Raw genomic sequence first — 14655 nt, forward strand, 5'->3', positions numbered from 1 at the left:
TCGCAGGGAAGACTCATGAATTATCCAGCCATCTCTGCAGAAGCCAGGAATACAGATGGGATGAGACCAAACGGGACAGGGAAAATGGGATAGAGTGAAGGAAGGGCTGTGGCAGTTCTTGGATCCTACAGGATCCGCCCACACAGCTACTCAGCCATGGAAGTGCTATTCTTCAAGGAGAAGGAAGAAGGACCCTGGAGCTGATTCAGAGGTCATCACAGTGATCACTCCCACCGCTGGTCCAGGCTCAAGGCTGAATTATCCCTTTTTGGAATGGGGACATCCATCTTGTGCTTGTCCCATCATTGTATGGAAGGACATGCTTTATTTAGTCCCATAGCTTCACAGCTAGAGGGGAATTTGCATTGGGGTGACCCATACCTGATTTCCATGATATTTATTATTTTTTCAAAATTTATTTATTTATTTGAGAAAGAGAGGGGGAAAGAGAGAGAGAGAGAGAGAGAGAGAGAGAGAGAGAGAGGAGGGGCAGAGGGAGAAGGCGCTCCACAGCCTAGGAGGAGAGCTCTCGCCAGGAGCTAAATGACCAGCACCCTGGTCTTGGACTTCCAGCCTCCCAAACTATGAGAAATAACCTTCTGTTGTTTAAACCTCACATCTATGGCACTTGGTCGTGGCAGCCCATGACAGCAGTGTGTCTGATGATGGCAGCTGTCCTGTCTTGTTCCAAACATTGCTCTGATGTTCCCGGAACCACTCCGAAGTTGGCAGCCTGTCTTGTCAATCAAAGTGTCAGAAGGTGCACCCCAACCTAGTCCCCAGACACCAGAAACACCCCTCTCCCCTTGATGCCATCCCAGGAATATCTTTGCAACAAAAACCCCATAGATTTGCCTCTTTTTCATTTGTTTTATTAGCATCAATATATACAAAGTGGAAAATGACTTAACTCCATTATTCTAGCTTAGAAAGTTTGTTTTGCTTTTTATTCTGTTTGGGCATAAAATGAAAATGAAAATGTCCCAGAAGAAAGCCTACCTTTGCGGATGCTAGACAACTCCATAATATCTGACCTGGAATGACGCTCCCCTCCATGACTTCGCAAGGGCATAGGAAAGTCATACCCTTTGGATTTACCCCAAAGAAAGGTCATTTTTTAGCCCAAGGCTCATGCTCAGCCTAAATCTACCCCTGTATTTGCCAAGTCACTTCCACTTATACAACCGTCCTAATCTTGTAGCCACTTTGCTTCCTGCCAGGCAGTTTCACAGTTTCCAAAGCTATCAGCCTGAGGTTCCGTAGGCTTTCCAGGGAGCTGGCTTCAAAAGATCATATTTAAAGCATGTCTATGGAACTAAGTAAGGATGGTCTTCAAGTTGCGACCAGAATACTTATGTTGGCTAAATAATTCTACTCCTCCCTACCCCCTCCAAAAAAGCAAAAAGATGAGCTCCAAGCTGAAGAGGATCGAGAGTGTGCATTTTTAAAGCACAGAGCGGTAGCTGACAGATACAGCTTATATGAATTAGCATGTAATACACACCATCACATGCATTCTTTGAAGCTCGAAATCTCTGTAAACGTATTTCCCCACTGTTTTAAAAACAAAGAGTGGCTTGTAGGAAGGTTCAGTTGGGTTCTCGAGTTGCTCAAGATTGTATCCTGTTCAAAAATATTTAATCCCAATGGGTTTTAACATTGATCTTATAAAAACAGACACGTATGAGCTGAAATGAGATGCCCGGTATGTTTTTTGGCACTATTATCATGTTTTTACCTTTACATATTACAAATACACATTCAGATATCCTAAAAAGAAAAACAGACACCAATCTGTCTTTTCAATCACACTGTACATTGCCAAGCTCACACGATCCATCTTTAGGCGAAAATAAACTTTTAAAACATGTTATAGGTGCTGTACTACTAAGACAAAACAAAGACATTGGAATCTTAAAAAAAAGAAAAAAAGAAAAAAAAACAAAACCAAACAAACCCCAAAACAAAATGCCTTTTCTATCCCTCCAACAGCCAATAAGGATTCTTGGGCTGTGGCCTGGCCACTTTTAGGGAATAGGGTTAGAATAAAGATTTCATATTTTTTCAGTTTTGACGAAAGGCAAATGTTTAGTCTGCACGTAACCATAGCATGTTCTAAAATTAAACATCATTAATAGAGTTCTTCATTCCACATGACTCAGGGTTAGGGTTAGAATAAGCATCAAATAGAAATAAAAGCAGACTGGATTCTGTTTTGAAAAAAAAGTTATATTATTTGAATTGTTGGACCTTCTCTAAACATGACTTTGCTTATTAATGGTCTGGAACGATTCTCTTCTGGGTTCTTTTTGGTTTTGTTTTGTTTTGCATAAAATGGGGTGGGTTTTGGGTGGCTGGAAAGCAGCCTTCAATTATCTCTTGCTGTGCATCAGGAATGCATGCCATAAGGATCATATAAGTAGGATTCTTTTCTGGCAGAAGGAAGTATTGGGGCTCAGATCCCTCAAGACTGAAGTCTGAACTTCTGGCCAGGGGGAGGCTCTGTGTGTGTCAAAGCCAACTGCCCTACCCTGCTCCAGAGCTGCCTAGACAAGCTACCAAAATACGGACTCCCAGACATCCTCTCCATGGCATGGCTGCCAGAAAGGTCTTTTCTTGTTTGAAAATCAGGCAATGTCAAATAATTCTAGAGAGCCTGGGAGAGTGCCAAAGTGGGATCCAGAAGCACTAACACTGCCTTCTCTGAGTCACCGGCCATCACTAGGGAGGTGACGGACCCAGGGAGGCAAATTTACTTTATGTGTGCTATTCCTTCCATGTATCCTCAACCCCTGCCTTTTCTTTCTACCTGTATTTAGAGAAGAATGTTCCTGAGAGCCACACACTCACCAGTCCCTCTGGGCTGGAGTGAAAGGACCCTGATAAAATCTGAGGATGCACATGGGATTAAGGAGGTTTATGACTTCCCTTCTGCCCTGAAACTCCTCCTTCTGTCCTCCCTGGGGTTCGAATTGTATGACGAGGACTGTGTAGTGGCTTTAAACCTACCTGTTCCCAACTCCTCTGCCCTTCCATGGTCAGCATGCACGCCAACGTGCAACATCTGGACAGAACTTCAGAGGACAGAAAAGCAGTTTCTTCTCATAGGACCCTCCCTTCTGAAATGCTTGATCGCAAAAATATCCTGACACCTTTTAGAGAAATGGTGCACGTGAGTCTCCCTTATTTTGAGGGCTCAGGTGTTTCAGTGCTCCAGGAAGACAAACCGAGCTCATCTCTGGATTTCAGGGCACGGCACCCCCACCCCAACACCAACCCTTGTAACTACGCGGGTGAAGCTCCCCGTGAGGATCTACTGTCACAGCTTGAGGGTGGCCTTGCTGAACAGAGCGATCAATTCTGGCCCTTGTAGCATCAATTACCTCCCCTTTCATTGTTGATGGCGTGTCAAAGGAAAGAACATTTTATTAACTTGATCCCCTGACTCGGTGTTTTCCCTCACCCTGCACTTCATCTGAGTTCTCCAACCTCTCATCTACACTGAAACATTTTGTGAGTCTGCCAGCATCCAGCGAGGCCAGGGTGGCAGATGAGCAAGCTCCTGGAGGGAGGGAGGGGATGGGGCAAGACCTGCCACAAGCTGAGAGCATTGGAAGAGCAAACCTGGGTTTGGTTTTGGAGCAGACCTGTTCAAACTGAAGTCCGACCCAAGTCACTCCATCAAGAAATACCCTTTCCAACCTAATCTTGGGGCTTGGATTTGTCCTAAAAGCACCATGGGCATGGATCCCAAACGCGTGCAATTTGGTGCAGCCATAGCATGGCACGGCTGATGGAGAAACCCAGTTGCTCTTGTTTTTTTTTCCCCTTTGCTGCCATGTTGGCCATTTTGCAGGTCTTCCACCTGCCTTTAGAAATGAGACGGTCACACGGATTTGGCCACAGCTGCAACACCTCCAACCACACCTATTTTTGATTTTAAATATAATAAATACAGCAAAGAAAACAGTGAATCTTCAATAAAGAGTCTAAAGAAAAGACGGACAACATTCTGGGGTTTCAATCAAATGCCACGTGGTCTCTGGATGAATTTCTCGAGGAGGTTGTAGTTGAGTTCCTATCTGTGAGTTCCCCTCTCAAGCGTAGCTCTCTTTAAATGGAAACTTCATACTCCCTGGTTTCCTGCAAGAGACAGAAGCACAGATGGGGTCAGCCCTGGGTGGTGGAGCCACAGGCAGAGCGTGGCTTGATAGCTGGTAGTCCCTGCGAGGAGGTGAAGAATGTGGAGAGCAGAGCAGAGTCACCTGGCCAACAACGTGCCGATCCCAGGTGTGTGAGTGAGAATGGCCGAGCCAGGGCCATCCCCCAGCTGCAGCCGGCTGAAAACACCACCCCACAGACTTTTGAGCAAATTACCCCTTGTTGCTATGAGTGACTGAGTTTCAGAATTATTTGCTACTCAGCTTTATCATAGTGCTGGGTAACTGACACATTATACTAATAAGTAGTAATAAGATCTAGTTTCTTAAAACAGGGGGTCATAGGGGAAGGGAGGGAAAAAGAAAATAAGACAAAATCAGAGAGAGAGAGACAAATCATAAGAGACTCTTAGGAAACAAACAGGAGTGCTGGAGGGGAGTTGAGGGGGGATGGGTAACTGGGTGATGGGTATTAAGGAGAGCACTTGATGTACTGAGCACTGGGTACTATATGCAACTAATGAATTACTGAACTCTACATCTGAAACTAATGATACACTGTATGTTAACTAATTGAATTTAAATAAGTTAAAAAAAGAGATGTAGTTTCTGAAGTGCTCTTTTTTTTTATCAGCTTGACCTTCTTTTCAGATTTGGAAACACAGTATACAGAATATAAAATAACATCCAATGTCTTCTTAGCGGTGCCATATCTAAAATGACCATGACATGTGGGTGGCAACCACTTCATTTTCTCCAATATCCATCAAGGGTGAATAATATTCTCCAGGCCTCCAAGGCAGAGGAACAGGGAGATATAAGAAGGCAGAGGCTTGGCCCCGGAAGAGGTCATTGTCACATGCTTTAGTGGAGGTCTACTGTTGCTGCTGGGTCAGCACAGGTAAGTAAGCGTATCAATGGTGGATGGGAATGTGGAGGGAAGACTGGAAGGTAGCGCCCCCCCACCCCACTCTCACCTCCTGGTGATCACCTTCTTGCATGATCCCCTTTCCGAAAGTGTGGGGAGGATCCCAAATGTGCTAGGATGTCTTGGCCATGTGTCTTAGTGCCCTGACCAAATTTTTCATGGTCCCTAAAACTGATGATTTGTTATAACCATCTCACTGGCATATTTGTTTGAGGTTCAAGGGAGGTGGGTAATAGAATGACTAACGGCATCAGTTTGAATTTGTATCCTGGCTCCAGGCTGTGCTTTAGGCTGTGCGCAGCCTTGGCCGAATCATTTTTTTCATCTCTCTGACCCTCAGTATTGTCATCAGTCAATCAGGGGTAACTGCAGAACGTATGACGGAATTGCAGGGATTCAGGGAACTTCTGGGTTTAAGATGCCCAGCTCGTGGTACATTTTCTTGTTATCATTACTCAGCTCTGTCTCCTTTGGAAGACTATAAGCTCATTAATGGCTGGACCAGTCTGTCTGGTTCATGATTGTGTCTCTGGGTAGCTCAACACGAAGTCTGCACCTGAGTGTGTTGGAATGTTACGTGCTGCCGTTCAATACAGAGTGGAGTTTAGTCATCTGGGGGATGCCACCCACTGCCACCAGCTTCCCCCGGGGGGGGGTGGTGCAGGTTCTGGCCCATATCGGCGATCTCTCCTTGGGTCTTTCTTTAGTGCAGCCCCTTCTTTCTGTGATCGTTCTGCCCAGAGTGATTGGCCATCCAGGCTTGTCATCGGCAAGCAGAGAGAGCTGGGTTCCTCCAGCGGTTACCCCCCCAGCGGTCATGGTGGGGATGGGACAGGACTACTGGCCATGCCTTTCTGCCAGGGGCATTGTGAGCAAGAGGAAAGGAAACCTTCAGTTTTGATGTCAGTGCATTCAGAGCAGACAGAGAGGGAGGCACTGGATGGGCGGGTGGGGGGCATGGAGAAAAGACACCAACTCACCCCTGTCTCATAAATGGGGTTGTCAAACTCGGTTTCCACGGTGATCTGGCTGTAGGGGTGTGAGTACATCAGAGGCAGGCGGAGGCTGGAGTAATAGCGACATCTGGAGAAGGGAGAGCAAAGGAGAGAGGAGTCACTAGTCCCAGAGCGGGAGACATCATGCAACACCCAAGGGGAACAGCTGGTCGGGGCCCCTTACACGAATGCCAAGGAGTGGTGTGGGAACAGCCTCTCGTGGTGAGGATCCACATGGGTAAGCTCTGGAATCATGACTGCCCTCAACTTTTAAAAAACATTTTTTAAAAAAGATTTTATTTATTTATCCATGAGAGACACACAGAGAGAGGCAGAGATGCAGGCAGAGGGAGAAGCAAGCTCCCTGAGGGGAGCCCGATGTGGGACTCGATCCCAGGACCCCAGGATCACACCCTGGGCCGCAGGCAGATGCTCAACCACTGAGCCACCCAGGCGTCCCTGCCCTCAACTTCTAACCCAGTCACTGACAACTAAAGCCTCAGTACCTCCCTTACTGGGGAGGAGTGGAGCCCAGCTGGTTTTCACCTGGAAGGTGATTCGAGCCCCTCTTTCATGTAGGGTGACAACAGCAACAATGAGCATTTACTGAGCACCTACTATATACTGTGTTGCCTCAGAGAAACTTTCTCTGACAACCTATTTATTTATTTATTTATTTATTTAATTTATTTTTAAAAAATTTTTTTGACAACCTATTTAAAAAGTGTTTCTTCTATTACCATACCCTATCTCTCTCTTTCGTTATGCTCATCAGTGTGTTATATATAATTTGTATATTTCTGGGGCTCCCAGGTGCCTCAGTGGTTGGGCATCTGTCTTTGGCTCAGGTCATGATCCTGGGGACCCGGGATTGAGTCCTGTATCGGGCTCCCCGCAGGGAGCCTGCTTCTCCCTCTGCCTGTGTCTCTGCCTCTCTCTGTGTGTCTCTCGTGAATAAATAAATAAAATCTTAAAAAAATGTGTATTTCTCCTGTCCCCCTACAATCCTGTGGGCTCCACAAAAAAAATGGAAAAAATGATATTGGGCAGATGCCTGCCTCAGGACCTTTGCACATACCATTTATCTGCCTAGAATCCTCCTCTTCCAGATATTTGCATAAGTTACTTGTTATTGGTTTTAAGTCCTTACTCAGCTGTCATTTCCAGTGAGGAGTCCTCTTTGAAAGTTGATCACTACCTCTACCCCAGTTCCCTTTTGCTCTCTTCACAGCTTTCTTTTCTCCCTGCATTTACCACCTCCTAATGTACACAGTTAATCCTTGAACAGCACGGGTCTACTTATATTCAGGTGCAGGTCCACTTATATGTGGATTTTTTTTTGATAAATATACTACACTCCTGCAGGTGTATTTTCTCTTCTTCTTGATTTCCTTTTTCTTTTTAAAAAAGATTTTATTTCTGTATTAGAGAGAGATAGAGAGAGAGAGCACAAGTTGAGGAAGGAGAGGCAGAGAGAGAGGGAGAAGCAGACTTCCCACTGAGCAGGGAGCCTGATGTGGGACTCAATCCCAGGACCCCAGGATCATGACTTGAGCCGAAGGCAGACAATTAACCAATTGAGCTACCCAGGCGCCCCCCCCCTTATGATTTTCTTAATAACATTTACTTTTCTTTAGCTTACTTCATTGTAAGAATATGGTATTGGGTGCCTAGGTGGCTCAATCAGTTGAGTGTCTGACTCTTAATTTCGGCTCAGGTCATGATCTCAGGGTGTGGGGAGTCCGTGCTGGGCATGGGGCCTGCTGGGAATTCTCTCTCTCTCCCTCTGCCCCCATCCCCCCATGCTCACACTCTCTCTTGATCTCAAAAAAAAATACGGTATATAATACATGTAACACAGAAAATATATGTTAACTGACTGTTGATGTTATCGGTAAGCCTTTTGTCAATGGTAGGCTCTTGGGAGTGAAGTTTTCAGGGAGTCAAAAGTTAAATATGTAGATTTTCAACTCACTTGGTGTCTGCGCCCCTAACTCTTGTGTTGTTCAGGGGTCAACTGTTACTTTTTGAACATACTTTACTTGTCTATCTTCTTCCCATTAGAACCTGGGCCCCACATACCAATGATCTCCTTCTGCTTTGTTCACAGTGATGTTCCTAGAAACGCCCCCCCCCCAAAAAAAAACCTTCCCAGCACATAGTAGGTGCTCAATAATTGTGAATTTGAATGAATTAGTGAATATCCTAGCCATGGCTTAATATTTTCCTTCCGTACTGCAGGCAAGTTCCAGGATCCTCAACAGGCAGGACAATGTCCGGTATGTGTTAGATGGTCCACATGTTTGTGGAGTAAGTGAATGAATGAATGAATGAATGAGTGAATGGAATCAATGTCATTGTGTGACTGGCAATGCAAAATGTCTGTATGTCCCACTAAACCACAGCTCCTGGAGCTCAGGGGTATGGCCTGCTTATCTGCTGCTGCATCCTCAGCCCTCCTGCCTCGGAGGGGTGGGCGGTGCTCAGTAGGAGTATTTCTCCCAGAGCTGAGTTGAATCACATCATCTACAGGCACACCAACGCCACCAGCCCCAAGTTACAGATGGAGAGCCTGTCTTCCAGTGCGCTGGCCATTGAGTGGATGGCAGCCCCCCACCCCTGCCCGGAAGCCCCCTACCTGGTGATATAAATGTAGGCTCCTCCCAGCAGTAAGGAGATGATGAGGACTGGGATGAAGATAGCCAGTGCCATATTTCCTCCTTCCAGCGATGTCTCGGCTGCCGCTTCTGCTACTGAACACAGAAGCCAGTGAAGCCCTCGGAGTCTCATGCCCTCAGGCCGCCTGGGTACCTGGCTCCCAGGTGAGCACCTGCCTTTCCAGTTCTGCACTCATTCAAAGAGCTGGTTGGCATCAAAAGCCTTAGCTGTTGGGCAACCATCCCCAGAGGGGAGAAGAGGCAGAGAGTAGAGCAAAGGGGACTGATTCTTTGCAGCGAAGCCCAGATCCATCCTTGGGTGGGGTGGTCATGGGCTACCGAGAATTACTCTTTGAACTCCTGGTGATACCATGCCCATTTGAGGGGTGTGTGGCTGCAGTTGAAATCTGGCTAAAATCCAATTCAAGGAGAGACTTGGAGAAAATGTCATATATGCTAACTGGAGAAGGCAGGTTTGTTCGATATTCCATGTGTAAGAGGGAGCTTGTTGCACCCACACTGGCAGAGCTGCTCTATCAGACCCTCCAGGAGAGGACGCTGCACCCCCCAATGACACCCCAACTCTGAAGACCCAGTTTTGATTCTCAGAGGCTATGGTCGCACCATATTGGCTTCACCCAGAGCCTCCCACTGCCTCCCACTGGTTTGTGGAAATTGTAAGAACTACAATAGCTGTTGGGGGGTTCAGGAGGCATCTTCCCAGCACAGCTTGAAGGGAGACCCCGCATCTCCTCCAGACACTCCTACTCAGGTTTTCTCTGCCATTTCTCCACGGCCACAGCCAACAGAGCTCGGCTGTACGCCGATCTATAATCCATTAACTGCCACTCTATGGAGTCTCAAAAAATCGATGCTAACCCATGGCAAATGCACGAGCACAAAACATTACGCTGGCACTCATAATCTCTGAGCAACCCAGGCCTTTGAGACATTCTCATGGTTCATTGGTCTCCAAAAGGCAGCAAAGAGATGGCCTGAATAGACGCTAATGCCACGAAATGCCCCCTCTTTTCCCTGCAGAGTTGCTAATACACGCTCCTCCCTGCACTTACACTTGAGCCCCTGCTCTGCCTGTTGGGATTAAAATGTCATCGGTTGCAAAGGAGAGCAGCTAATGACACGTAATTCGCATAGTCCCACATTCAGAGTGAATGATTTATTGTCAGAAAGCTAAGTGACTCCAAAAATAATAAAAACTGCTTCATTGGTTATAACTTTTTAAAAATAAAAATGAAACAAAAAAATACATAAATATTTCATGACACCACAGCCTGGGCGAGTGGTTTGGTACCAAAGTGAATGGAGGTTATACAGAATGCGGAGTGTTTTATGTAGGGAAGGGGTGGCAAGGAAAAGGAAACACAAAAAAACTGAAACAAAATCCTGGCCAGCTTTTACTGTCTGTTCCCCATAAATAATTCTCACCTGGGAGTTCCTAATAGGAGGAGAACAGAAAGCAAGGAGGATACAGGGACAGGTATTTGGGGAAAGAGAAAGACCAAGGAAGAAATGGACCACAGAGCATCCCCCCCAAGCAGAACTCTCCCCCCTGAAGCCAGGTGGGTGCTAGGCATGGAAGGTGAGGCATTGCTAGACTTACTTCCCCCAAACAGCACCACGTGGGTGAAAATTGGTGTAGAAGGGTTGTGCCTTTCTCAGGCATGTGCACCCTCAGATTTTTTTTTTTACCCCAAGAACAGAACGGCTGGAAAATCTCTTTCAGGTCATAGTTAGGACCCTAGGTTACAAATTCAGTGGTTTGTTCCTTTTAAAATGTTTTATTTTGAAATTATCTTCTGTAGTGAGAAGACAGAATTTCTGCTTATTTTTTTAGCACCTGGAGAAGGACATGCAAGGACCTGCCCTTGTTTTCTGCTATTAGCTTGATTTATTGGATTTTTTTTTCATTACGGAACTCACCTTCTAATGCGTGTTCAAAGCTGTCTTGATTAACTGAAAGGGAAATTGGAAGCATTGGTTAATGTCGAGTGAATCCACTCTGCATGAAATGGAGCCAAAAAATTAGGAGCAAAAGCCTGTGCCACGTTTTGCTGAAGTTAGTGCTTGGCTTTGATTTATCTTGGGTTCCTGGAATTAGTGGAAGTGTCTGGACATATTCCTTTCCTAGGTTCCTGAGAGATCATGACATAGATAGGAAAAAACAAGGACAGCAATAGTCACTGTGATTAATTACTGAACACTCACCATATGTCAGATACTGTGCCAAGAGCTTTATGTATGTATTTGCTCATTTACTCCCACAACAATCTCACTAGGTAGATACTATCATCATCCCCATTTTACAGACAAACAAACAGGGGTTCAGAGAAGTGAAGCAGCTTCTCTGACCTCACACAGCTTCTGAGGGACGAAGGCAGCTCTAAACCCAGACTGCTCGACTTTCTCCAGACTCTGCTCTTAATTACGTAGTTCTGCTCGTTTTCATTGTTCTCTATGTAGGACAAAAGTTGATGAACAGTGAGGCTCATGATAAAGCCCCAAATCCAAAATCCAGCCACAGCTGAAACTGTTTTCCTGCTTTGAAACATGTGTTTGTATGAACCTTTCTGGTTTCACTTCTATTCTGTATTTATTTTGACTATTATTTGTATTCCCTGTATAACAATTTCCATTCCTGCCACAGACTAGAACTCTCTGGAAGTCATTCACTTCCTCATATTCCCTATAAAATGTCTCTGGAAGTTCAAGATGATGGGACTGGCATTTCCAGGCTTTGGCACCAAAGACAACATGGTAGCTGAGCACAAAAATATACCCACAGGGATGGGTTTCAAAGATGCAAAACCTCAGATGCTTAGACAAACAGACTGCATTATAAGGGGGTGGCAGGGGACAGCCACCAAAGGCCCAGCTGTATTCATGTCCTAATACTAAGACTTCCTAATTTGTGCCTTGGCCAACGTCATTCCTTGACATTGGTCATCAACATGTGATGCCAAAAGAATGAGTTGAAAAGCTAGGTTACTAACTAACTAAACCGCAGATTATCTCTGGAGCTAGGGCATCAAGAAAATGGAGAGATTGAGACAGATACTTCCCACCTAGACATGAGCGGGACTTTGGTTGCGTGTCTGGGAGTGTGTGAACTCCTGCTAAATCTCGGAGCCAGAAGAAAGCCTTGAAACTTGTGTCCCTTGGAGTGTGGTCAGTAGCGCCCTGGTGCACATGCTAAAATGCAGCCTCGCAGGCCCTGTCTTTTATTTCACACAAAGAGAAACCAAGATCAGGGAGGGAAGGTAGCTCGTCTACGGTCATGCAGGTGGTCCACAGCCCGGCAGGCTGAAGCCTGGGGTCGCTGAGTCCCAGTCAGGTGTCCTTACATTGGAGCTTGGTCACTTTGCCAACTGCAGACCACAAAGCCATGCACCCTATTTTTTTTTTTTTGGAAGACTAGGTGATTTGTCATTTCCTTACAAAGTCACAGGGTCTCAGGACTAGCAGTGGAGAGAAGAGGAAGAAGAAAGCATCCCCCAAGATCCCTTCCTGCCAGAAACTCTATCATGCCTGAGGAAGAAAGTGAGGGGCAGAGAGCCACTCACTTGCTGGAGCTTCAAGGGCTCTCCTATCTTAGAACATAGAAGCTTCAGGGATGCGATACTGAGCATCTTTGATCCTTGTCTCTAGTGTATTTTAGGATGGCAGTTCCACCTCCCCATCGAATTGGCAACATAAAAAAAAATTGATAACATCTAGCACTGGCAAGGATGTGGGGGTTAAAGGACATTATCACACATTATTGGGGAGGTGGAGCATGAATCCCTACAGTTGTGGAAAAGAATCTGGCGAAGTCCACACGAACTCAGCATCCACTTGTCCACACCATCAATCCCACTTGGAGGAATCAGTCCTATCTGATGAGAAACATCAGCGCCCAAAGATTCACGGGCAAGGAGATTTCTGGGAGGAACTGAGACAAAACAAGCAAGAAATCGGAAAAGAGCCAGTAGATCCATCCACAGAGGAAGGACCGGATGCATGAGGCTGTGGAATGCCGGGCGGCAATTAATAAGATAAGGCCGAGCTCCATTTTTTTCTTCTTTCCAACTTGACAGATGGGTTGTGATAAATGGGGAAAAGTGAAATACAGAATACGTCTGGTATGAGGCGTTTGTACTTGGCAGCAAACAAACACACCCCGCCCCCTCTTTGCAGCCCTGTCTACTCGTGGCAGTCCACTCACGGTGATCAGTACCGGCTTCCCGGGAGGAATGGACGTGATGGAGAAAGGAAGGAAAAAGCCCCAGTACCTCCTTGGCATCTCTAGGTCCCTCTACTTTTGCATGAGACACCTTTCGCAGCTAATCCAAAAAGGAATAGAAACAATCAGGGAGCAGATCATGCATAGAAGTAAAAAATGACCCTTCCATGGTATCCTTACTTACATTTCTTTTTTTTTAAATTTTATTTATCCATGAGAGACACAGAGAGAGACAGAGACACAGGCAGAGGGAGCAGCAGGCTCCCTGCAGGGAACCTGATGTGGGACTCGATCCCGGGACTCCAGGATCATGCCCTGAGTCAAAGGCAGACACTCAACCACTGAGCCACCCAGGTGTCCCCTTACTTAGATTTCTTAAAAACAAACCCTACCAATTTCCCTCCATGCAGAACACTTACCCACAACATCAGATCAACTTCTATTAACATCCATGTAGCAGTTAGAATGCTTACAGGGAATCTTTCCCCGGGGAAAACATCCCAATGTTTGAACCCTACAAAACAGATTTCCTGTGCTATCGAAAAAAAAAATTCAAACACAGGGCTGGACTTTGTCAAAAACTATGGCAACGAAGAGGAAGATGGCAGTTGTCTTAAATCCCAGTTGCCAATTTCTTATTTTTCTCTGCATTTCAACAGGATCCCTTGTCCTCTTATTAAGAACTACTTCTATATGGTCTTTGACCTCACAGGACGGGTCACTGCTTGATTGGAGGTGAGAATACACAGCACTTCTATGCCAGTGTTTCCCGCACTTGCCTGATGCTAAGACTCACTGCTGGTGCCAGTGACACCGGTCCCCTGGCACCAGCCCTAGACCTCGTGAACAGCATCTGCCCTCCAGGGGCCCAGACACCTGTTTGTATTTATACCCTACATTTGGAAACCACTGCCGTAAGTGGTTCTCAAATTTAAAGTGCATTTGGGCAACCCAGGGCTTGTTAAACTGCTGATTTCAGGGTTCTACTCCTGAATCAGTGCTCCTAATTTTATAGATCTGGGGTAGTAGATTCAAGAATGTATTTCAAATAAACAGTCTGGGTGATTCTAATTCTGAAGTGACTGGCAGGTTGGAGGCTACCAGCCTAACAGCTCTGCAGTCTACCCTGCAGGCAGCCCGCTGGGGAAGAGGCAGGGAATTTACAATCAGGAGATGTGGGTTCAAATCCTAGATTTGTCGTGTAACAGCTGTGTGGCTCTCGGAAAGTCACTTAACTTCTCTGAGCCTCTCCTTTTGTAACTGTAAAATGGGTAAGATGCCTCATCTATCTTAAAGTGTGGTCCTGAAGTTTAAGTGAGACAATTCAGGGAAAAAATACATTTAAAAAACGGAGGTAAATTTCACATAATATAAAATTAACCATTTGGTGGCATTTAGTACATTCACGATGTTGGGTAGCCATCACTTCTATCTAGTTCCAGAACATTTTCATCACCCCTAAGAGGAAACCTTGTACCAACAAAGTAGTTACTTGTTTTTCCCCTGGCCCTATGATAGCCACCAATCTGCTTCTTGTCTCTGGGTTTACTGGTTTGGGATATCTCACATAAATGGAATCATAGGATATGTGATCTGGCTTCTTTCCCATAGCGTTATGTTTTCTTTTTTTTTTTTTAAAGATTTAAAAAAATTTGTTAATGATACACACACACAC

The 14655-nt window shown here is 45.6% G+C and overlaps 1 protein-coding gene across 4 annotated transcripts in view; it reads right to left on the reverse strand.

The window, feature by feature from the left end:
• Window positions 1–863: 863 nt before the first annotated feature.
• The window catches only part of SEZ6L (seizure related 6 homolog like), a 195080-nt gene continuing 181288 nt past the window's right edge, over window positions 864–14655 (reverse strand). Inside the window, exons 14-17 of one of the 4 annotated variants that reach the window (XM_055321806.1) lie at window positions 10682–10714; window positions 8722–8833; window positions 6069–6171; window positions 864–4143 (exon numbers count right to left, since the gene is read on the reverse strand). In XM_055321806.1, coding sequence (XP_055177781.1) covers window positions 4114–4143; window positions 6069–6171; window positions 8722–8833; window positions 10682–10714 — 278 coding nt within the window. In that variant the 3' untranslated portion in view covers window positions 864–4113. Of the gene's footprint in view, window positions 4144–6068; window positions 6172–8721; window positions 8837–10681; window positions 10715–14655 lie in introns of all 4 variants that reach the window. The other 3 variants (XM_055321804.1, XM_055321808.1, XM_055321807.1) reach the window with 3 other exon arrangements.

This window comes from Nyctereutes procyonoides, unplaced genomic scaffold (assembly GCF_905146905.1).
Source record: "Nyctereutes procyonoides isolate TBG_1078 unplaced genomic scaffold, NYPRO_anot_genome, whole genome shotgun sequence".
Lineage (NCBI taxonomy): Eukaryota > Metazoa > Chordata > Mammalia > Carnivora > Canidae > Nyctereutes > Nyctereutes procyonoides.